This window comes from Medicago sativa, chromosome 1 (genome assembly GCF_051527215.1).
Source record: "Medicago sativa cultivar Bolivia chromosome 1, Bolivia_mono, whole genome shotgun sequence".
Lineage (NCBI taxonomy): Eukaryota > Viridiplantae > Streptophyta > Magnoliopsida > Fabales > Fabaceae > Medicago > Medicago sativa.
This window is the reverse complement of record NC_140749.1, coordinates 18,493,040-18,517,072: the sequence shown is the minus strand read 5'-3', so window position 1 is coordinate 18,517,072 and position 24,033 is coordinate 18,493,040. Positions and strand designations below refer to the sequence as shown.

General features: G+C 33.0%; 2 protein-coding genes and 1 pseudogene across 2 annotated transcripts; all 3 read left to right on the top strand.

Moving 5' to 3' along the window:
- Positions 1-727: 727 nt before the first annotated feature.
- On the top strand, positions 728-12,347 carry CPSF73-II (cleavage and polyadenylation specificity factor 73 kDa subunit-II). The gene is made up of 13 exons (XM_085708790.1): positions 728-918; positions 1,007-1,184; positions 1,272-1,344; positions 2,552-2,669; positions 3,137-3,210; positions 4,323-4,459; positions 5,269-5,332; positions 6,922-6,987; positions 7,661-7,730; positions 8,205-8,309; positions 9,360-9,501; positions 10,216-10,312; positions 11,308-12,347. The coding sequence occupies exons 1-13, from the start codon at positions 894-896 to the stop codon at positions 11,761-11,763; spliced, it is 1,605 nt and encodes a 534-aa protein (XP_085564916.1). The 5' UTR covers positions 728-893; the 3' UTR covers positions 11,764-12,347.
- A 3,140-nt stretch (positions 12,348-15,487) lies between these two features.
- LOC146953325 (gallate 1-beta-glucosyltransferase-like) lies at positions 15,488-17,030 on the top strand (annotated as a pseudogene).
- A 1,722-nt stretch (positions 17,031-18,752) lies between these two features.
- Positions 18,753-22,790, top strand: LOC146953324 (receptor-like protein EIX2). The gene has a single exon (XM_085708780.1). The coding sequence runs from the start codon at positions 18,858-18,860 to the stop codon at positions 21,711-21,713; it is 2,856 nt and encodes a 951-aa protein (XP_085564906.1). The 5' UTR covers positions 18,753-18,857; the 3' UTR covers positions 21,714-22,790.
- The last annotated feature ends 1,243 nt before the right edge of the window (positions 22,791-24,033 follow it).

Here is a 24,033-nt window from a genome sequence, read left to right as displayed (position 1 = left end):
TGCGGTGGTTAAAATTGATTTTGATAGAATTGATTTTGATTAAAAGTGAGTTGAACATGAATTGATTTATGTTTGAATATATTCCTCTAAAAGTAATTCTTATCGATTCATGTTGTTTGGATAATTTAGATCAAAATTGTTTTTAAATGTATCCCCCTGAGTTTAGCTCAGTTGGTAGGGATATTGCATATTATATGCAGGGGCCGAGGTTCGAACCCCGGACACTCCACTTCTCCACATTTAATTGTGTGAGCTCTCTAGCCACTAGGCTACTTGACCAAAAAAAAAATTTGTTTTGACCAAAAAAAATTGTTTTTGAATGCGCAATTACAAAAATGGTTTTTTTTTTTTTAAAAAGTGTTTTTCTAATTGTATTCAAAACTGTAACCAAAAAATATTGTATTTTTTTTTTGTAGTGGCCGGGGTTTGAACCCCAAACCTTGCATATTTTATGCATTGTTCATACCAACTGAGCTATACCAAAAAAAATTGTATTTAAAACTACATATTTAATATCTATATAGATAATTATTTTAATTTATGCTGAGGAGGAACTTGTCGACACTTCTCATGTTGTTTGAATTGATTTTAATTTATGCTGATTTTTTTTTGGTCTGTTGATTAAGTTATATATTATTCCTTAAAAAAAATTAAGTTATAAAAAAAAAAAAACTAACAAAATTACTCTTCTGCTTTAAACCCGCGTTTGGACACTTTACCACCTTCTGCAGATTCACGTTTTCTTCTATCCAAACATCACAGCAAAAACAAGACTCACGTTTAGAGAAGAAAACGCAGGTTTGGAGAGAGTTAATGAAAAAGAAGTGAGTGCATATAGCTCACTGCACTACTTCTTCTTCTCCTGCAAGTGCTGTGCAACCATTACATCATCAATGGCAATCCAAGCTCTAGTTTTAGGTATATATTTTCCTTCCTTCCTTCGTTCATTTCATTCTATGCTACAATCGAATCTCTTTTACAGTTATCAATTTCAATAAACGTGCAGGTGCTGGTCAAGAAGTTGGAAAAAGCTGTGTAATAGTCAAAATCAATGGAAAGACAATCATGTTCGATTGCGGCATGCATATGCATCACACTGATCACCGTCGTTTTCCTGATTTCAAAAAGATTTCACGAACTGGGAATTACAATGATTCTCTTGACTGCATTATCATCACTCATTTGTAACTTCACCATTCATTTCTTCATTTTTTTTAATGTATAATTTTTTTAATCATTTTTTGACGTTGTTGTTGTTGATGTTGGTGCAGTCACTTGGATCATGTTGGAGCATTGCCTTACTTCACTGAAGTTTGTGGGTACAGTGGACCAGTTTATATGACGGTGGGTCGCCTATTACCTGTTTGATGAAATGTTTGACTCAGTGTAATGCTATTAACGCTCTCTTTTCAACACTCTAGTATTCACTCTTTTATTCAATGAAGTCAATGTAGGAACCACCATTTCATGCGGCTGCCATGTTTTAAGTGTGAGTTCCGCATTGATTTCACCTGATAAAAGAGCGAGTGTTGAAAAGAGAGTGTTCCTTCCTGACACTTCTCGTTTGACACTGTATGATGGGTTGTTTTATTTGTTATTATTTTCGGTTGATATGTTTTTGATAAGTAAAATGCGTTATGTACTAAAAATTCTTAGATGTACTCAAATTAGGCCATGTTTGGATAAACAACTTAATTAAGCGTTTATCATTTAAGTGTTTAGGTATAAGCTATTTTTATAGCAAAAGATAAAATAAAATCAAATTGTTTTTAAGCTATCATGTAGAGCTTAGGAGAACAGTTTATGGATATCTCATTAGTTTTTTCCATAAGCTTTTTCAAATAATTTCAGTAATGTTTTTGCTAGTGGATAAACTCAAATAAGCTAATCCAAACACACCCTTGGTGGAATGCATGCATTGTTTTTGTTTTCAAGTTAGTTGCTAATTGCTTTTTTTTTTGTACTAAATAACTAATTGTTATGAAAATAAGACTTTGTTTTTTTGTATGTTTTGATGATTGTGTGAAAGGAGATGTTATAATTAACTGAATAATCCCTTATTAGTTATTAATTCTTAGTATCTTGTAATTATTTGTATTAGTAAAAACAAATATAATTGAAATGAAAACAGAAAACAAAGTAAATGTAGCCTTTGTTGGACGTTTTTGACATGACAAAAGAATGTGAAACCTTTATGAAATGTTTCCCGAATGTGCGGCTCTGGATTGAGAAAAGTAAAAAGTAATGCTAAGTTTAACAGGTTAAAGAAACCCTTAAATTAATTAAATAGGAAAGTATCTCGTAGAAAAGGGTATTCTTGATTGAAATTTCAAATTTATACAAGGAAGGAAACAATTGGCAGAAAAATGCTGGTGGTTAATAGTGGTTGTTTTTGTATTAACATTTGTTGGATGATAATCATGTTGTAATTTTTGCTTGATGGGTGCTGTTCCAGTCAATGCTTATGGTGCTTTGAATGTTTAAGCACTGCCTCCTTGGTTGTAATTCCACAATAATAAATTTTGCTTGACTTGTATTTGATATTAAGCAGTACCCAACAAAAGCTTTGTCTCCTTTGATGTTGGAAGACTTTCGGAAAGTGTTGGTTGATCGTCGGGGTGAGGAAGAACAATTCACTTCTGATCATATTACTGAGTGCATGAAGAAAGGTAACATAGGATCCTCTTTACTTTTTGTAGTATCTATATGTTGGTTTGAGTTAGATAAGACATGTCACTGAGGAATAACGGATACATGATATATATTGTAGCTGGCATAGTTGCTTATGACTATGTTTAAGTTAGAATTCTATGCAGCTACTGTGTCACAAGGATTTTAATGAAGGATAAATATTATTTTTCCAGTCTATAAATGTCATTTCAGTTTCTTTTTTTTTTTTTGTTTTTTTTTTTCTTTGTAATTGATTATGTCGAGAGAGAAACTAGAATTACATGGTTTTACATTTTTGTGTGAATTTTAGAGAAGATTTTGCCATGGTCAATTAGTAGTTTGGTGTGTGTTTTAGACTGTTGGACACAGCCGATTCCCACCCAAAATCACCACACCTCTGACATTAGCATCTCAATTTTATATCTTGATTATACTTGTTCTAATTTGATTTGATTCCTGTAAACAGTTATTGCCGTAGATTTGAAGCAGACTGTGCAAGTAGATGAAGACCTGCAGATACGTGCATATTATGCAGGACATGTAAGGCTTGTGAACTTCATCAATGAACTCGTATTTCCTTTGCAGTAATAGATTTAACACATGTTATTTTGGTTATTTTCTCACCATAGAAGTTCTTGTGAATTTTTGTGTAAATAAGATGGTAGAGGATTAGATGCCGAAAAAATTGTCAAATCAGAAACCATACATAACATAAACAGAATACGATGAAAGAGTCTTGTTGAAAGTCTGGAAGGGGTAGGATTCTCAGAGTTCTAACTGAACGTGTCCAGTATCATTCAAGATTAGGGTTTAAGCTTTAATTGTATTTGCAAGAGGTTGATCCATTAGGTGAACTTATTCCTTTTCAGTCACATGGTGACAATTTCAACTGATGTACCAATGTTCCCTTTAAGCAGTGTTACAAGACTACAACTCTGAAAAGAAATTATTATTTAAAAACAGTGTGATAAGATAGTCGACTCTTACTTAACACACACACACACACACACACACACACACACACACACATTCCCTCTGGCCTTAATTATAAGCAAAACCAGGTCAAAGAAAATCGATGTACAATTATTATTTTTTGGAATGGCAAATGTTTGTATGTTAGTGATTGTTGATGTACAAATACATCAACTTTCTTTGACCTACTTTTGCTTACAATAAAGTCCGGAGGGAGTATACAGTAATTTTGGGATGAATGTTGTCCTTCAATATTGTGAAACACTGGAATGGTTAATTCTGTTCTTGATCTCAAAAGTTGTCCCTCAATTTCCATATCATCTAGTTCCATCATATGTCTGATTCCTGATCTTTTAGTTAAACTTAAGCATAGCCACTGAGCTATTGAAGCTCTTCACTTAATCTACCCACATCACAGACTGAACTGATACATGAATAATATATATCATACCTGATAGCCCAACCTTAGCATTATTACTCCTCCATGTGAAGTAGCGTTGCGTGTAAGATAACTCGTAATTTTATACGAGGATGTTTTTGACATTAATATTTTGTAATTCAGGTTACTTTTGCTGTTATATCTATCTTGTATGAATCGTTTTTGTTCTTTCTATACCTTGAATTGATATTTTAGTACTCTTATTTGACCATTCAGCCTATTTTTATTATAAATTGTTAAGGTTATTGGAGCTGCAATGTTCTATGTAAAAGTGGGAGACGCAGAAATGGTTTATACAGGAGACTACAATATGACACCAGATAGACACCTAGGAGCGGCTCAAATTGATCGACTACGACTTGACCTTCTTATAACTGAGTAAGAAGAACATCATTGATTGTGTAAATCTGTCTTATAATGATATCTTCAACGTTGTATTGAAGGTTATAAATGATATCTTTTACATGTTTATTGTTTATAGGGTATACTAATTGTATTAGTTCATATCTCGATGATTTATTTACATGTTTATGTTATTGTTAGAAATATGAACCAATCATTGGTCTGCCCCTAACTAGTTAGATTTTTGGAAAGTTGGTCCTTACATGCTATGCTATCAAAACATTAATGATCAAGTGAAGTGATTATATATATATATATATATATATATATATATATATATATATATATATATATATATATATATATATATATTGACTGAGAAATGTTAGTTGTTATTTTGTTAGCAGAGCAAGTTGAACTCATGACATCCTTATTACTTCAACCTTTATGTCCCTTCCTCAAATCACCAAACCATATTTTCACTCCTACATGACCAAGTGGCTATGAGATCACTTCTTGTGCCCTCATTTTTCTTTATTTAACCAATTTCATTTTTTCGATTAAATGTATTTTCCACCTTAATTTGTTAATCTTGTTATGCTTTCTACCCTAATTTGTATAATTGAACATAGGAGTGTCAAACTTTGCAAATTATATTGCCATTGTTATGTTTACAACTTACAAGGTCCAGCAGCATTCATATGCATTTTAGGTGTTTCTTCAATATTTAATAATGGTTCATTATGGTTTCAAATGCAAGTACCTGTTTTGCACTCACTGCTTGTTGTTATAAGAAGGATTTTCTTGCACTCACTTCAGATATGACTCTAAAAATCTCATTTCAGATCCACTTATGCAACTACGATACGTGATTCAAAATGCGCTCGAGAGAGGGAATTCCTCAAAGCCGTATGTATTTTCAAAACTTGCTTCAAAGAAATTGAACTAGAAGTGTTTATTTAATTTGGTACCTTATTTTATCTCAGAAATCTTTGAAGTAGAAATATTGTTGATCTCACTTTCCATTGACCTGTCCTTAGTTATATTTGAAGTTGACCTTTGGTATTTTAGAGAGTTCATGTTTTGACTGAAGTAAAGAAGGAATGGTGCTCTGGATTTGTGCCATTTTGCTCCTATTTGGTGCATTTTGTTGGACATATGATAGTTATTACAAAGAAACAGGGGAAAATATCCCTTGATTACAATATAGACTCTAGATCTTTGAGTGTCTGTACCTCATGATATCATTATGAACCTGTAGGGGCAACTTCCACGTAACGTCGTCCAGGGATGCTTCTACTGCGACCTAGAAAAAACTCATTTTACTTCACTCTGACATCTCTTTTCTGCTATTGGGTCTTGATTGTTTTGTTGTTGTCTAAGACCCCAATTCTTTCCCAAACTACTAGTTTACCACCCTCCTCTCCTCTCTTCTATTATTTACACATACTGTGGTATCCTACCCTCTGTAACTACCCAAGTTTATTAGCTATATATAACTGTTTAATAGGGTTATCTAACAACTTTATTAGAATATTTGGACCAAGTTTATTTGGTCCGAGAAAACGTTTTTTAATTTCATTTTCATTATTCTCTTTAGATTACAAAACTTTAACCTTGTTTTCAGTTTCACTGTTGTTTGTTTTGAAAGATTTGTGTGGAAATGGTGAAATCAATTCTTTTTCTAATCACTATTTCCTCTACAAATCTATGAAAACAGGGAACTGAGTCATGTGACAATTTTGTTATTAATAGTGAAAACAAAAAGTAAAAGCATAAAATGTTTCTTTGAAACCAAATATGCCATTGACTCTAGCGTTTTAGGTTTTTTTATGTTTGTTTTGTTGTAGTTGTAGAGAGAGTTGAGAAATGAGGAAAAGGAATTTTGGTACTAGTTACAAGCCCATATAATGGATAGTCTGGAAGTTTGGTTGGCTAATTATGTCAGTATATACATTTTCCTGCAGTCCCCTTGTTTTATTGTTTTAGGAGGGATCAAGATCTTATCCTATGCTATCATCTTTTCATTTGTCTCCATTTTTTATTGTACTCCTCCTGTGTGCTAGTGCCAAGATTTGTTTGTGGCTTTTCTATTATGCTGTCTTAACATATCAAACTAAAACCAAAATATTTTCAAGGATCCAGTATTTAAGATTTATAGCGCTTTTATTTAAGTTAAATCTAATTTTATTCAGTGAAGTTTGTTATAATTAATTTCTATCTTCGATATCTAGACATCATTAGCATTTCTTTGTTCTTAAATGAGGAGTCCTTGTTTTAATTTGGAAGAAAGAATACGTAACTGCTCTTTTAGCTTCAATAAGCATAAAAATCAAGTTACAAATTTAATTTGTTTTTTATTTTTATTTTTATTTTTATTTTTTCATTTTTCATTTTATGCTTGTGTTTCTTTTACTTTATGATTTACTTTTGATCCCAGTACAGTGATCTACAATTACTCTTATGTTGGATACTAAACTTCAAATTAATTGATTTAGGTTCATAAATGTGTTTCTGGAGGAGGAAAGGTGCTTATTCCAACATTTGCTCTTGGAAGAGCTCAGGTATTCTGTTTGCTTTAGCTAATGACTGTACTCTGTAGAATAAATTATTGCATATAATGATTTCATGTTGAGCTTCTGCCCTTCTTATTCCTAACGCTCTTTCAAAGGGACAACATGAGGGGGAGGAAAAGTAGGCGGGAGAGAGATTAGTGTAACTTCTTTTGATGTGCATTTGTGCGTATCTTTTCTAGGAGATCTTAATGCTGTCCTTAATGTTTTATGCTGGATTTCTGGCAAGTTATTGTTTCCACGGTTCATCATTTATAATGTTGATAATATCCCTTACTTTTTCTTTAATTAGCCTTTTACAGGTCATCAAAAATGGATTTACTGAACAGTGCTTTTATAATATAGAAGCTTATCCAAATATCTTAATATAGTTTAAGTAAAATTAAAATAGGCATCGATATTATTACCAAAAATAAAATGATATTGATATTTTTTTCAATGTTTGGAGATATGATATTTTTGAAGTTGATCTTTATTTAGTTTTCATTTTAACCGCTCAAAAGACATTTTTCTTCAATCCATTATGACCAAGGTTGGATTAATGAACCATGAAGTGAACTACTTAGGATTCTGGTTCAGTGACCCGTTTAGCTATCGAAATTCAAAACATGGATCAAGATGTGACAAGGTTGTTGTATATTCACCAAGTTATTATGATATGTAGGAACTGCGTATTTTGTTGGATGACTACTGGGAGCGCATGAATTTGAAGGTTCCTATCTACTTCTCATCAGGTTTGAATTAGCTAGCATCCCTGGTTTACAGATACACTTATTTATGCCAAATATTATCACATGCTTTTTTCTCTTTCACATTCAAATCCTACACCGAAACTTTGCTTTAGGGGGTTATCTTGTTTTTGACATTGAATTGTGTTCTGATGCTAAAGGAATGGCAACATATGAAATCTTGTAAATAGAGTACATAACAAAAAACATGCTTCAATTTTCAAAAATAAAAGAAAGAAGTGGAGGGCTATTGTGATACTAACAACACGGAATGTACCTTGGTTATATGTGACGCCTATGAATTTTTAATTTTCATCATTGATTTAGGCTCGAACATAGCAATAAAGTTATTTTTTGGTGCCTTGGTTTTATGTGACTTCTGAGCTGTATATCTTCATATTGGTGTACTTCTCGTTATTTGTTGGTATTTGTGTATATTAATTCTACTAACTATTTGAATATGGATTTTTTTTCTTCCAGGATTAACTATTCAAGCTAATACGTATCACAAGATGCTTATAGGTTGGACAAGCCAGAAGATTAAAGACACATACTCCACACATAATGCATTTGATTTTAAGAATGGTGATATTTTTATTTATAAAGTTCTCTGAAATTTCAAAATTTTATTTCACGTGTGAAGTCACATCTATGCATGAAACAACAATCACCAAGCATTTTTCCCACTAGTTGGAACTGGTGGATCAAAAATGTTATAATTCCCAGTCATCTTCACATGCAATTCCATTTTTCTAACAACAAAAAAAATGTAGCAATTCCATTATTCTGTTATACAAAGCCTTGTGTTCGAGCATTCTTGTGGTTAGAGATGTTCTTTATATTCAACAGCCTTTACAGTTAGTTGGTATAAATAAATTACTTTGCTAAATGATTATGAGATTTAAGGTGAAAAACACAAATTTCCTGACAGCACAAAAGGGGGATTTTGGGGGCTTGTTGAATTTGAAAGATTAGAAAAATTGATAGTAAGTGATGCAGGCGAAGGATTTATATGTTATGGGGTAACTTAGTCGACTTTGTGGCTAAAATAATGATAGTTGACTGGCAGCTGTCAATAGTACCCTAGAAGGTCAAAGCTGAATGGATGATTGCATCACTTCATTAGGCATTAATCATCTATAAAATTACAAGAGAGGAAGTATGTCGGCCACCTCATTAGGCATGTCATCTATATTGCACTTTTTACAAATGATTGAGTAGATCTGGTACAGAATGATAGATATTTTCATATCTGGCGCTGACAATTTTAAATATGTTGAAAAAGAAGAAAAAAGCTTTAGTAAATTGGTTTAGTTTTTGAGGAGATGTTTTCTTTTGTGTTTAAATATGTGATATAATGATGGTGTGGTGTGCCCTCTAACTTTGATAAACATGTATTCATGTTCCAGGTCAGGTGAAAAATTGAAGAAAAATGCTTTTAAGTTCTATTGGAGTATATGTGAAATTGTGCTCCAAATTAAATTTACTTATAAAGAAAAGAACTTAATATAATCTAGTCATATTAATTTTTTTATTGCATGCTATAATAGCCGAGAACGGAGGTATAATTTGTTGCGTAAAAACGTATTATCTGATAATGTTCTACGTCTCACTCTCCTGGTTTGGATGCTGCAGTTCACAAATTTGAGAGGTCTATGTTAGATGCTCCTGGTCCTTGTGTTCTCTTTGCCACTCCTGGGATGATACTTGGTGGATTTTCACTTGAAGTTTTCAAGCACTGGGCACCTTCAGAAAAAAATCTTGTCGCTTTGCCTGGGTATGCCCATTTATATTCTTTTTCTTTACTTCTTTCCTTTTTAACTTTTATAGTAGCTATGCCGATTAGATAGAAGATGAACAAAATGCAGATGAATGTCCTCCACAATTGGTGTATCACATTTAAAAGTATATGGATATGAAACTATTTTAAATCTGCTACCTAGTAGTTAAGTGTATTTTGATTGCTTGATGACTTGGTACGGATAGTTTGCTGGTTTTGTGGCAACATAGGGGACATGCCTTCACTAGGCACTTGAAAAGTTGTTACCATTTTGTGATGCTTCTAGAACAGGGGCTTTCCTTATTAGTCTGGAAATTTGGGGTTTTGGGGGCTTAAATGTGTCATTGTTGTGGATATTATTGGTTGCCCGTTACACTAACTTCAATGAAGATTTGGTTTGTTCTCTCTTGATCTTTCTACAGTGTGTCAATACTGCGTGCATATAGATGCTCCCTTCCCCATTTCTTTTCTTGTCTCTTCAATATACGATTTTCATTTTTAAGAAAAATATGTGTGAATGCCTCATTTGTGTCAATCTTATTGGCTGCCAATGAGAAAAACTAAATGAAGGTTTGGTTTGTTCCCTTTCCCCATTCCTTTTGTCTTTTCCCTAGTATTATTTTTCTTTATGTATACATTCATCTTATTATTTTAATATATATGCATATCAGTTGTTTTTTTTATAAATTCAGTTCCGTGTTGGTTTTGTAGGTATTGTATGGCTGGAACTGTAGGGCATAAATTAACGTCAGGTAAGCCCACCAAAGTTGATACAGATCCCGATACTCAGATAGATGTGCGTTGCCAGGTACATTTTATCTCCCACCCTTTTATTTACAAGGAAATTTATCTTCTGTGCAAACAATTCATCAGGAAAATAAGTACCAGCAGCAGCATATACAAGTAAATAAATCGGCCTACTGATCAAAATAAGTAAATTAAAAAGCAGGAAACTGATACCTCTTTACTTTCACAGATTATACTAGTCTAAGTTCATGAGTTTGGTGCAATGGGTTTGAACTGACTTGACTTGAGAACAAGAATACATCTGAAACCATATTTCTATGTTGATTGTTTGTTGGATAGATAAAACAAAAACCTCTATTGCTTAAACATTGGAGTACAGGGTGAAAATAGGTTTTTTAAAAAATTTATGCTCCATTTCAGCTAATGCTTGTGCCGCTTACTGAAGTTCTCCATTTATCACAGAATTGAATAGAAAACTTGAGCGCTTTTGGAATACGAGAGATATATTTTAATACTATTGAAATCAATTTTTTTTTTCAAATCTTGAAATGCATGAATCCTAATAAATCTATATAGTTAGAAAGTAAATTTTAGAGTTAAATGTCAATATGATTGTCCCAAGATCAAGATACATCGCCACTTCAGCCATTTAGATATTGTTGCCACCAGATTAGTCCGTTAAAGATTGAAGTGTCGCCGTATCGGTCCTCAAAATACGCCGTTGTTACAAATTTTGTCCATAAGGATACTTAAAGTGATGATACAAGGACTAAGTGACTATACTATATCTTTCAATCTTTGAGGGACTAATTTGGTGACAGAAATTCTTCAGAAGACTTATATGGCGACACTGATCTTTTGGAGATCTAGTCAGGGGTACTCTAAATTGTATATAAAATTAGTTAAAAAATGTATAGTACAAACTGACATGGAAGGTAATCTTTTTTTTATAAGCTAACAATTTATTTAAGAAAAAAAGGAAAAACAGTAGACTGGTGGGACGTGGAAGGTAATCGAGTCATGCTGATTTTGTTTCTCAAATAATTTTATTGACAGATTCATCAGTTGGCTTTTAGTCCTCACACTGACTCTAAAGGGATAATGGATCTTATAAAATTTCTCTCCCCAAAGCATGTTATGCTAGTGCATGGTGAGAAGCCTAAGATGGTTTCTCTAAAAGATAGAATTGATTCTGAATTGAGGATTCCGTGTTCCCATCCTGCAAACAACGAAATTGTAAGAATTTCTTCAACTCCGTACGTAAATGCAGAAGCGTCCGACACTTTCATCAAAAACTGCTTGAATCCAAACTTCAAGTTTCAGAAATGCAGTTCAGTGGACACATGTAACTCTACTCTTATAGACAGATACTTAACACCTGAACTTCAAGTTGAAGATGAAAGAGCAGCAGATGGAGTTTTGGTCATGGAGAATAATAATAATAAAAAGGCAAAGATTGTACAAGAAGATGAAATTTTGCTCATGTTGGACGAAAAGAAGCACGGGGTTTAGTTTACATATTGGTAAATGGTGGTGACACAATATATTGCTCAAGTAACAAGATCTATTGACTTATGTTCTTACATTCAAAGCTTTGTGGTGCCTGATCTCGAGGGAAACAGTTAACATTTTGGAGAATATCTGCTAATATAGTAATTCCGCGCATCTCTCTTTTGAAGCATTATTGTTTTAGGAAATCTTCCAAAGTACAACCAAAGCAAACTGTGAATATGAAAGGTTGCAAGGAAACTAATTTAGCATTGTAGAGCTCTGAGTTATGGATATGAATTAACAGAGCACCAGATGGAATGAGAATCTGTTAAACAAAACAGCATGAGTTAGAATTATTATGCATTTCTTTGCAAGTAACTTGATTGAGAATAGCTTGTGCAGCAATAACATAGAGCATTTTGTAGTGTTTTGCTGTCTGGATTAACAAGATTCAGAAACTATGTGCTCATAATTTAGGCTCTTGTGTTTATGATGCTGGAGAAAGGAAATTATGTTATATTGGATCATTTTTGAATTCTAGATAATATTTGTAGTATTATTTAGATATTTAATTGGGGTAAATCAAGAATTATTTATAGGCGCTATATTGTTTTTCAATGAATCGTATTTCATTTTGATATTTTTTTTTTAACAAAACATTTCAATTTGGTTTTAATGTCCAAAAAGACTGCCTTCTGTATATGAATGAAATGCTGCCACTGGTTGAATTTTTTTACTTAAGAGGATAAAGATAAAATGGAGAAATTAATTAATTAATGGTATAATTCGGTTGACAAAATAAAAACCGGAAATTAAATTTGTTCAAATACATTTAAACCAAACATGATTTTTCACAATTTTAAATTTGAGTTAATTTGATTTGATTTGTGGTTTTCTATCGAGTTGATTCAGTTTTAAACAGACTATTTAATACCACCACATGTCCCACTAGACGTGTTCTTGCAGGAGGAAACAAGCGGGAAAAGAAATGCGGTAAAATAGAGTCCACAAGAATAAGTAAAGGACAAAGACCAATATGATTAATTTCATCGTCCTTCTCTGTCAAAAATAATTAATTCATTGTCTTCCTTAGGGATGGCAATGGGTACCCAATGGGCAGGGTACTATAGTACCCATCCCCATACCCGCGTTTGTAAAATATGCCCGTACCCGTGCCGGTACCCTCGTGGGCAACAACTTTAGTGCCCTTCCCCATACCCTATGGGCACTTAAGTGCCCATACCCGCACCCATTACCCGCACTTTAATCATGAAAAAACAATTAAAAAAATACCACAATTGAAATAAAACCATGATCCAAAAGATTTCAAATCAACTCATAAAATAGTAGGAATCGTAGTATTTAGTCAAATAAAAAAACATCTAAAATATCACTAGCAAGAAAGAAAAAATAGATACATTACATCAGTTATACGTTAAAAAGTTGCACTTGCATGTTAAAGTCACAATAAATTGTTACTAAAGTTTTTGTTAAGTTGTATTAAGTTGTTTAAGGTTTAGGGTTAGACTTAAGTAGTTAAATAAATTAATTAATTGTACTCGAAAAATAAATCAATTATTTATCATATTATATAAATACATATATGCGGGTTGCGGGGCTGGGTAGTACAGTGCCCATCCCCGTACCCATACCCATTCAAATTTGCGGGTAATTACCCATACCCATGTCCGTACCCAAGAAAGCGGGGTTTTACCCTACCCATAGCGGGTATTTTTTGCGGGTGCCCATCGGGTCTGGGTCCAATTGCCATCTCTAGTCTTCCTAGCAGTAAATGGACAACGACAAGACGGACCAAACCACGTGCATACATTTTTTGAGAGGCACATACATGCATTTTAATACTTTTTCGAAATCTTTTTTGTTAGTATTATATTACATAAATATTCCATCTGTCCGATATTATAAGAAAAAAAAAATCACATTTATTTAAAAAATCAAAACATAATAGTTTGCAACATAGTTTCTTGTGTTATCCTTGAAATAAGTTTTAGAGGAAGATGTAAAAACAATTTTCAGTGGTTATTGATTATTGAGAAAATGAAAGAGAGAGCAAATTGAATGCACTTTGCATTTAATTTTCCTTTGGAAAAGATAATTTTTTGAAACAATATAATTAAGGGAAATGCTAACTTGTGCCCTTAAGGCACAAGTTTAGAAGTCAAATATAGAAATTTTATGTTGGAAATTGTGCATTCAATGTGTTGAAAGTTTAAAAACTTATTTTTTTAATACAAAATTTATGTTTTAATTCTTTTTTAGATTCTTAACTTGTGCCCTTAGGGCACAAGTTAACATGACCCTATAATTAAATATGATAAAAGTTGGTCTTTTTTGCTTATAATTTGGGACAAAGAAAATGAGGCTTTTTTGCTTATAATTTGGGACGGAGAGAATATATTGTTTGTTGGTTTATGATTATTTTTTAATACTACTTACTTGTTTAATCTATTCTTTTTTTTATTATTATGTTATATGTTTCAACATAGCCGATGATTTTCATCCTGTAATATTAATTTTTAATATATTATATTTTGCATTAAATCAATTATTTTATTGTGCATTTATAACCATTATATTTTTCTAAAAATCGATCCAAAGGAAACCGCATTATATTGAACCGAATCATTTTTTTAAACTAGTCATCTAAAATCGAACCAAATCATTTTATATATAACCATTATATATAATTTTGACTTGAGATTGAATGACTTTTTGTTTTAAAACCTATCCACCATACCGTATCAAAAACACCTCTAATAGAGTATACAGCTTTTGTTATCGAACATAAGCTCCCTTCTTGCTACTTTATAAAGACCTTTTACTTTTTTTTCACTTATATTAAAAAAAGGTCAATAAATTTAATTCGTCCATTTTGTAGATTGATTTTCCTAATATGTCCTTTGTATATTAGAGTGTCTATCTTTAGCTTTTATACTCCCTGATAAATTTAATTTGTCCATTAAATTTATTGAATGAATGATGTATCTGATTTATATTATAGACAGATACATCAATTATTAAATGAATCTTAAAAAAGATTTTTTTTCTTTTTATATTCAAGACCGGAGGAAGAAGAGGTAGGTGTGGAAAAAATAGTAAATATTGCCTCCTCAGTCCTTAATTATAAGACCTTTTGAGCTTTTTTTTTGTCCCTTTTCGTAAGTCCCCTTTGTTATTTCTAACTACATTAATTATTTCTTTATCAATATACCCTTATTTATTTTACTTATTTTTCTTCGATCAACAATAAATATTATGTTGAAAATATAAACCAACCATCTTTCATTAAAGTTAAAAATATATAATTGTAAAAGTAATAGTAATTAAAAACAAAATTGTTATTAATGATTTTGTTAAAATGGTCCTATATTTAGGGCCGAAGGTAGTAGTAATTTTTACATTAAAAATTGTGTAATTATATATGTTTGATTTATATTTTTAAGATAAAATTTCTTATAGTAGATTCCTTAAACAATACCCTTAGAATACTTGTTAGCAAGAATCTTATTATATCACCCATAAGTTAGATTTAATTAATACAAACTTTTAAGTATCAAAAGATTGAGTGAGTGTAGAAAATCCTAACAACTTTGTATTTCTAATGAGAGCAACAATAAATGATATATTTTTCTTGTCACATGAGCAACAATAATTGTTGTTAATATATGGTTCATAAAATGGAATTGAAAGTATATTCCCATGCTACAACTACTATAAATTAAAGTCTTGTCTAAAGCATCCACCAAAGAAAATGGGATCCAAAACTCCCATTCATATCCTTCTTATCTCATTTCCAGGACAAGGACACATAAACCCTCTTCTTAGATTAGCAAAGTGTCTTGCTGCAAAGGGTGCTTCTGTCATCTTCATCACAACAAAGAAAGCTGGCAAAGACATACAAACTGTTAACAACATTGTTGAATAATCACTCACATCAATAGGTAATGGTTCTCTCACTTTTGAGTTCTTTGATGATGGTTTAGAAGATGATGATCCTATTAGGGCAAATCTTTGTGACTACACAGGACAACTAAAACTTTTTGGGAAACCTTTTCTGTCTCAAATGATCAAGAATCATGTTGAGTCAAACAAACCTATTTCTTGTATCATAAACAATCCTTTTGTTCCTTGGGTTTGTGATGTAGCTCATGAACATGGTATTCCTTCTGTTTTATTATGGGTTCAATCCACTGCAGTTTTTGCTGCTTACTATAACTATTTCAACAAACTGGTACGTTTCCCTTCAGAAAAAGAACCTTATATTGATGTTCAATTACCTTTTCAAGTTCTTAAATACAATGAAATCCCAGATTTTCTTCATCCTTTTAGTCCATATCCATTTCTAGGGACACTCATCTTAGAACAGTTTAAGAATTTATCAAAAGTGTTTTGTGTTTTAGTAGAAACCTATGAAGAACTAGAGCATGATTTCATTGACTATATTTCAAAAAAATCAATCCACATAAGACCTATTGGTCCATTGTTTAAAAATCCAAATATTAAATGTGCAAGTAATATTCGTGGTGATTTTGTTAAGAGTGATGATTGCAATATTATAGAGTGGCTAAACACAAAGCCAAAAGATTCTGTGGTTTATATTTCTTTTGGGACTATTGTGTACCTTCCACAAGAACAAGTGAATGAAATTGCATATGGGTTATTGGATTCTAATGTTTCATTTTTGTGGGTACTAAAACCACCTCCTAAGGAAGTAGGGTTAAAAGAACATGTTTTGCCAGATGGGTTCTTAGAGGAAACAAGTGAGAGAGGAAAAGTTGTGAAATGGAGTCCACAAGAAGAAGTATTGGCTCATCCTTCATTGGTATGTTTCATAACACATTGTGGTTGGAATTCTTCAATAGAAGCACTTAGTTTAGGAGTTCCAATGTTGACATTTCCAGCATGGGGTGATCAAGTCACAAATGCAAAGTTTTTGGTGTAGGGATTAGATTGGGTTATGGTATGATTGAAAATAAACTTGTAACAAGAGATGAGGTGAAAAAGTGCTTATTAGAAGCAACAATAGGGGAAAAAGCTGAGGATTTGAAGCAAAATGCAATCAAGTGGAAGAAAATGGCGGAGGAAGCAGTGGCCATTGGTGGATCCTCTGATCGGAATCTTGATGAATTTTTGGAAGACATTAAGAAAATCAAAATGATTGCACAATAATACTAATAATTGTACCATAAATGATTGAACCAACTTTTTAGACATAACATCATGGAAACATAAATGATTCAGTACTATGATTACATGATTTGTTGGGATATGGTCACCGTGTCCCTTTGTAAGTCATTTTTTTTAGGGACCTTTGTAAGTCATTTTTTTTAGGGACCTTTGTAAGTCATTTTGAAACAAAAAAATCTTTAAATATAAGCTACCATTATTAATCAACTTTGACATGATATATCATATAAAGAGGTTGTTGAATTCATTATAATTTGTAAATAGGTATGTGAACTATTTTGAAATTATCAAATAGATTCCTAGGAAAAAAATAGAATATAAAGGTTGATCTTAGGGGTTACAATTTGAAATTACAAATATTTATACGCATAATAAAAAATATATACTATTTTTTGAGAGATTATGTGAATTACACTAACACTGGAAATAATTAGAATTAAATTATCAAGTGAATATTTGGGACAGGAGCAACTTATCTTGAATCAACTAGCTTTTACTGCTTCTTATTGTTTCTGCTATAGTTTGGTTTTTGGAGGTCATAGTGAAAAAAATGTTAAACAAGTTTTTCTTACTGTCACCTTCCAGGTTGAGTTATATGGTTCATTATTAAATATGATTTATGATCAGATAATATGACATTGCTTGCTTAAAACAACATGATATGACGATATAACATTCGATTTGTGTAGCAACACTGCATAACAAGAACAACGACAACGAGTCAGCATCAAACACACGATATGCAAAAGGAGGGAACATAATCAAGATTGAACTATCCTAAAACTTGTACAAGGCATCTGCTACAAGATTTGTCTCTTGAAAACATGATTCCACAAAGCAGAATATGATACAGTGAAACTACCCTAATAAAGGAAGAATCCTGCAGAAGAAAAGCCTTTAGGGGAGGGAAGGGATCCTATGAATGAGGTTGAAACACTTAAAAGGAGGACTACTTTCAAATTCACATATCCACTTCTAAGGCTAACTATCATGACTACAAAGATCTCAAGGGAACAACGACTAAAGCTACTTGCTCCCCCCTCTCTTAAATCCACCATTCAGTTGCATCGACACTTCATATAGAAAGCATATATGGGTAGAGTTCAAATTTACTCAATTTATCTACCTTCTATTTACGGTCCATTCAAGGGAGATAGATAAGAAACAAGTGGAAGATTAATTGATCCCAGTGTCTCTATCTCATAAATGGATAGTAAATAGATAGATAGTAGATTAATTGCGTCTATCCAAACTAACAACGGCACTGACCTAGCTACATACAATCGTGTCAAGTTTTGCAAATGATTAATAGTGTCTAGTGCCTCTGTTGACAAAAGAACATATAAACACATCCAATCGTATTCGATTTTATGCATTTTTCGGTTTTTTAAATTGGTTTATAATTTAGGTTTAGATTAGTATGAATAAAAAACACTCTTTATAGCGGCAACAATCGCAAAGATTTCCAAGTGCATGAATTAATTCAAAATCCCTTTGTCCTTGACCACACGTATGAGATGCAATTATCAATTAAGAATTTAGATTGTATAAATGACAAAATCTTATCTTTGACTATGTGTATCATTTGAACATTAAATGGATGGACGATAAAAATTAGACTACAATTATGTATCTTCACGAAATAGAAACAAAATACAATTGTGATAAAAAAGATACTCCAATGTGGAAAAGGGTAGTAATACCAAAATAATGTCGTCAATGGGCAAGAAATTAAAAGATAAGATAATAAGAGGAAGCAGGAAAAATAAAATCTTTGTTGAACATAATTCTTTCTGAAAAAAGAAAAAAAAAATCTTTTAGTTTGAGGATTATATGTGTGTGTTTGTAATACTCTTGAGAATATAGTATCATTTAAAGAAACTCAGTTTTACTTTCTTGGTAAAATTATGACGAGAAACTATATTATTATTCTTATGTTCCATGTATTGTTGGTGCTGTCCTTCATTGTTGGGTTCAACTCATCAACGGAGAATGGAGACATGAAGTGCAAAGAGAGGGAGAGACATGCACTCCTCACATTCAAACAAAACCTTGAAGATAAGTATGACATGTTGTCGACATGGAACAACAATCGAAACCCAGATTGTTGTAAATGGAAAGGAGTTCGTTGCAACAACCAAACAGGTTATGTTCAAAGTCTCGATTTGCATGGTTCAGAAACACGTTATTTGGGTGGTGAAAGGACTACAATAAATCCTTCAATAACTGAGTTACAACATCTAAAATATTTAGACCTCAGTTATTTGATTATTTTCACTCAAATCCCAGAATTTATTGGCTCCTTCACCAAGTTACGATACCTTAATCTCTCAAATAGTTATTATCATGGGAAGATTCCTTCTCAACTTGGCAACCTCTCACAGTTGAGACACCTTGATCTCAGCTACAATGAATTCATCGGAGAAATTCCTTTCCAACTCGGAAATCTTTCATTGTTGCAATCTCTTTTACTCTGCAATAGTTTTGATCTCAGAATCAACCAAAGTCAAGTCAGTGTTGAGTGGCTCTCCAATCTCTCTTCTTTGAGACATCTTGACTTGAGTTTTGTTCAAATTCTCAACGGTTCTTCTCATCACACCTTGCAATTCCTAACGAAGCTTCCAAGTCTTGAAGAGTTGCGTCTAAGACAGTGCGGCCTTTCTGATGCCAATTTGCTTCCTTTTTCTAAGTCTCATTTGAACTTCTCAGCTAGTTCTCTTACTGAACTTGTACTAACTGACAATCAGTTTACATCATCGATGATATTCCACTGGGTGCTTAACTACAGCTCCAATCTTCAAGAGCTTTCACTTTACGGTAACTTGTTAAAAGGTACCATTCCTGATGATTTTGGCAACATAATGCATTCACTCGTGCATCTCTATCTCTCAGAGAACAGTCTAGAAGGCAAGATCCCAAAATCCATTGGAAATATATGCACCTTGCAGTCATTTGAAGCTCGTGATAACCGCTTGAGTGGAGGGATTTCAGATTTTATCATCCATAATAACTATTCCCGGTGCATTGGAAATGTGTCCTCATTACAGGTACTAGACTTATCGAATAATCAGATTTCTGGCACGATACCTGACTTGTCAATCCTCTCATCTTCGACATGGTTGATTCTAAATGACAATAATTTAATTGGAGAAATACCCACGAGCATTGGATCACTTACGGAGTTAGAGTGTTTGAATCTGGGCGGAAACTCTTTTGAAGGCATTGTCTCTGAATCCCATTTCACTAACCTTTCCAAATTGGAAGAACTAGATTTGTCTCAGAACTTAATAACTATGAAAGTTAGTGCAAATTGGGTTCCTCCTTTTCAATTACAATATTTGCTTCTAGCATCTTGCAATCTCAATTCTACATTTCCTAATTGGATCCTCACCCAAAAACTCTTATTGGTGCTCGACATTTCAAAAAACAATATCACTGGCAAGGTTTCCAATTTGAAACTCGAGTTTACCTACAATCCTGAAATAGACTTGAGTTCAAATCAACTTGAAGGTTCCATTCCTTCACTTTTCTTGCAAGCAGTAGCACTGCATCTCTCCAATAATAAATTTTCAGATTTAGTGTCCTTTCTATGCAGCAATGTTAAACCTAACTCTTTAGGCCTTTTGGATATATCAAACAATCAATTGAAGGGTGAGCTGCCTGACTGTTGGAACAATTTAACCACGCTATACTATGTTGACCTCAGTAATAACAAGTTGTCGGGAAAGATCCCATTGTCGATGGGTGCCCTTGTTAACATGCAAGGTTTGGTTCTAAGAAATAATAGTTTGAGTGGACAACTTCCTTCTTCATTGAAGAATTGCTCAGATAAGTTGGCTATCTTGGACCTTGGAGAAAATACGTTTCATGGTCCGTTACCTTCATGGATTGGAGGCAGTTTACACCAACTAGTAATCTTAAGCCTCCGAGCCAATAACTTCAGTGGAAGTATACCTTCAAATCTCTGTTATTTGAGAAAACTGCGTGTCTTAGACATGTCACTAAATAGCTTCTCAGGAAGAATTCCACCATGTGTAAACAATTTTACATCAATGGCTGTAGACACAATGAACTCAACTTCATTAGCGCATGATTCGTATTCACCCACGAATTCGACTTTTTTTGTACCATATGTTGTCAACATATTATTGACGTGGAAAGGTGTAGATCAACCCTACAGAAATGCAGATAGGCTTTTAAAAAGCATTGATATGTCAAGCAACCATCTTACAGGGGAAATACCAATGGAAATTGAGTATTTACTTGGATTGATTTCATTAAATTTGTCAAGAAACAATCTCAGTGGGAAAATAATTGCAAACATAGGAAACTTCAAGTCACTTGAATTTCTTGATCTGTCAAGAAACCGTCTTTCAGGCAGAATTCCTTCCAGTCTAGCTCATATTGATCGTCTCACTTGGTTGGACTTGTCAAACAATCACCTATATGGAAAAATTCCAATTGGAACGCAGCTGCAGACATTCAGCGCTTCAAGTTTTGAAGGCAATTATAATCTTTGTGGAGAACCACTTGATATAAAATGTCCTGGGGAAGATCCACCAAAACATCAAGTGCCGACAACTGATGCAGAAGATGACAATTCAATATTTTTGGAAGCATTATACATGAGCATGGGGATAGGATTCTTCACTAGTTTCGTTGGTTTTGTAGGCTCAATATCATTACTGCCGTCTTGGAGAGAAACCTACTCCAAATTCTTGAATGCTTTAATATTGAGAATCTTCAGGTGGTGGAAGCAGTGATCAATGTACCTGGCTAGTTGCTCTAAAGTGCATGAATGTTGGGCAAGTACTTTTGTTCTTTCTTACTATGCTATTTTAATTTTTATGTTTTAAATGAATACTTTTAGCCTTGGGATAGTTGCTTAATTAACTACCGAAAATCATTAATCATATGACAGTTTTAATATTATCATTGTTGATATATGTGTAACTAAAGCACTTCTACAATTTGTATTGCATTTCTCAGTGATCAATAACCTGTCATCAAAGACAATATCAATCCCATAATCTATATCATCTTTGTTTGTTAAGTTAATCTAGACATGTCACATGTCCTGATTAAATGATTAGTTACTTGTTTTCATCTTTTTTTCATGGCTATTTTTATTTGCTTCCATATTCCATTGATTCCAAGGAAATTGCACTGCTTTAATGTTGTTTCCAAGACTGTTTAGAAGTTATATCTTCAACTCAATGAAACTACAATTATTTTGATTAAATATCTAAGTTAACCTATTTGTATTAACTTCCCTGCATAAAATGATTAATTGCTTAGTTTTTCTTTCACAGTTGATGAATAGAAAATTGTCTATTTTTGTTTGACTACATGTGAGGTTTATTCTGTGGAAATTCCACTGCTTTAATATTGTATCTAAATACTGAAATTGAATTTTGTTTCAGGGTCTTCAACTTCTTTGTTATGAGATGAATCCATTTCAGCTGTTATATTTTAGCTAGCATCCTGGAGTACACATAAGATGGAAGCAGTACTAAATAAAACGAATGTAATTCAAACTTTCTTGCATGATAGTTGACTGTATTTTGTTGTGCTTTGAAATTTGGTAATTTTTGGAAGGAAATGTGCAACATTTGCTTCAAGTTATTATGTGATACTGTTGGAAAATACATTAATTGTTTATTTTCCTAGGATGTTGTTCCCTATGTTATTTTCTCTAGTCAAGTCTAGAGAATTCCATTGTTATTTTTCCAATGTTATTTTTCCAATGCAACAAGTCTCTAGGCTAGTCTAGAAGAACATTAATTGTATTCTCTCTATAAAAACCAGCCTTTGGCTGAGGAATAAATCATAAAAGCATTCACCCATTATATTTCTTTTCAATATGGTATCAGAGCCCACTGTAAAACTTTCCACAACTAGCTGGGTTCTGATCAACCCGCTTTCTTACCTAACCAGTTTCACATACCCATTTAGCCTCTCATGGCGGATCACAACAGGTGGCCTTCCCTATCACAGGCCTACACCGGATCCTCCACCACCAACCATGGCGAACAACCACCTGAGTCAGGCGTTGGTCGTGGTGGTGGCCGTGGAGATGGCGGTGGTCGTGGTGGCGGTGGTGGCCGCGGTAGAGGCGGTGGTCGCGGAGATGGCATAACAGACTTTTCTGCAAACAACGGCGATAGCAATTTCAACATAGGCTGCAATGACCAGGAGGGTTCCTCGTACTCCCTCAAGGTTAATATTCCTAAGCTGAATGGGAATAACTATAATGAATGGGCCCAAACTGTTCGCTTGGTATTGGATAGCAAAGGGAAGCTTGGTTTTTTAACAGGAGTGTAACACCCCGTTCTCCCAACAACGTAATATTAGTTAATAAAATCAGAGTAATCACACAACGGAGTGTCACACTACTTTTCAAAATTTCATAAATAGAAAATATCTAATTATTTAAATACCAACATTTAGAATATCTTAATAAACTGCAGCGGAATAATTCTTTAAAAATATAGTTTCAACCAAATTCAACCTCAATGAAAATCTTGGCACAAAGGCCTCAACGTAATAGACATTATCCTCAACAATAATAAATCCAACAACTTTTCAAAATATGATACATAAAAGAAATGAAGAAGACATTCGCGACGATCCCCATCCTAATATGTATCAGAGCCCTAGACACTTGAGCCAATTAACCTACAAGCCATCATTACCTGCACATTACCCACGGTCGAGGCAACATAAACGCAGAAGGGGTGAGAAACTTATCCAATAATAATATATAATTCATCAAATTAATGAAAATAACAACAGTTCAACAACAAGCATTATCAAGTTCATATATACATATAACTCAGCATCATATTCGTTTTCAACAACATTTAAACAACATCTACCACAACACCAACGTCATTATCAACAAAGAACACCAACTCGACTATGCAACATCATCAACTTAACATCATTTAATAAGGATAAAGCATCCTACCACATCTTAGTCATCAACAACATATATATTCATCATTATATAACATCAATTAATATCATCCATTAACGTCAGAACAACAACAACGTCATCAAGAACAGCAACAACATCTTCAA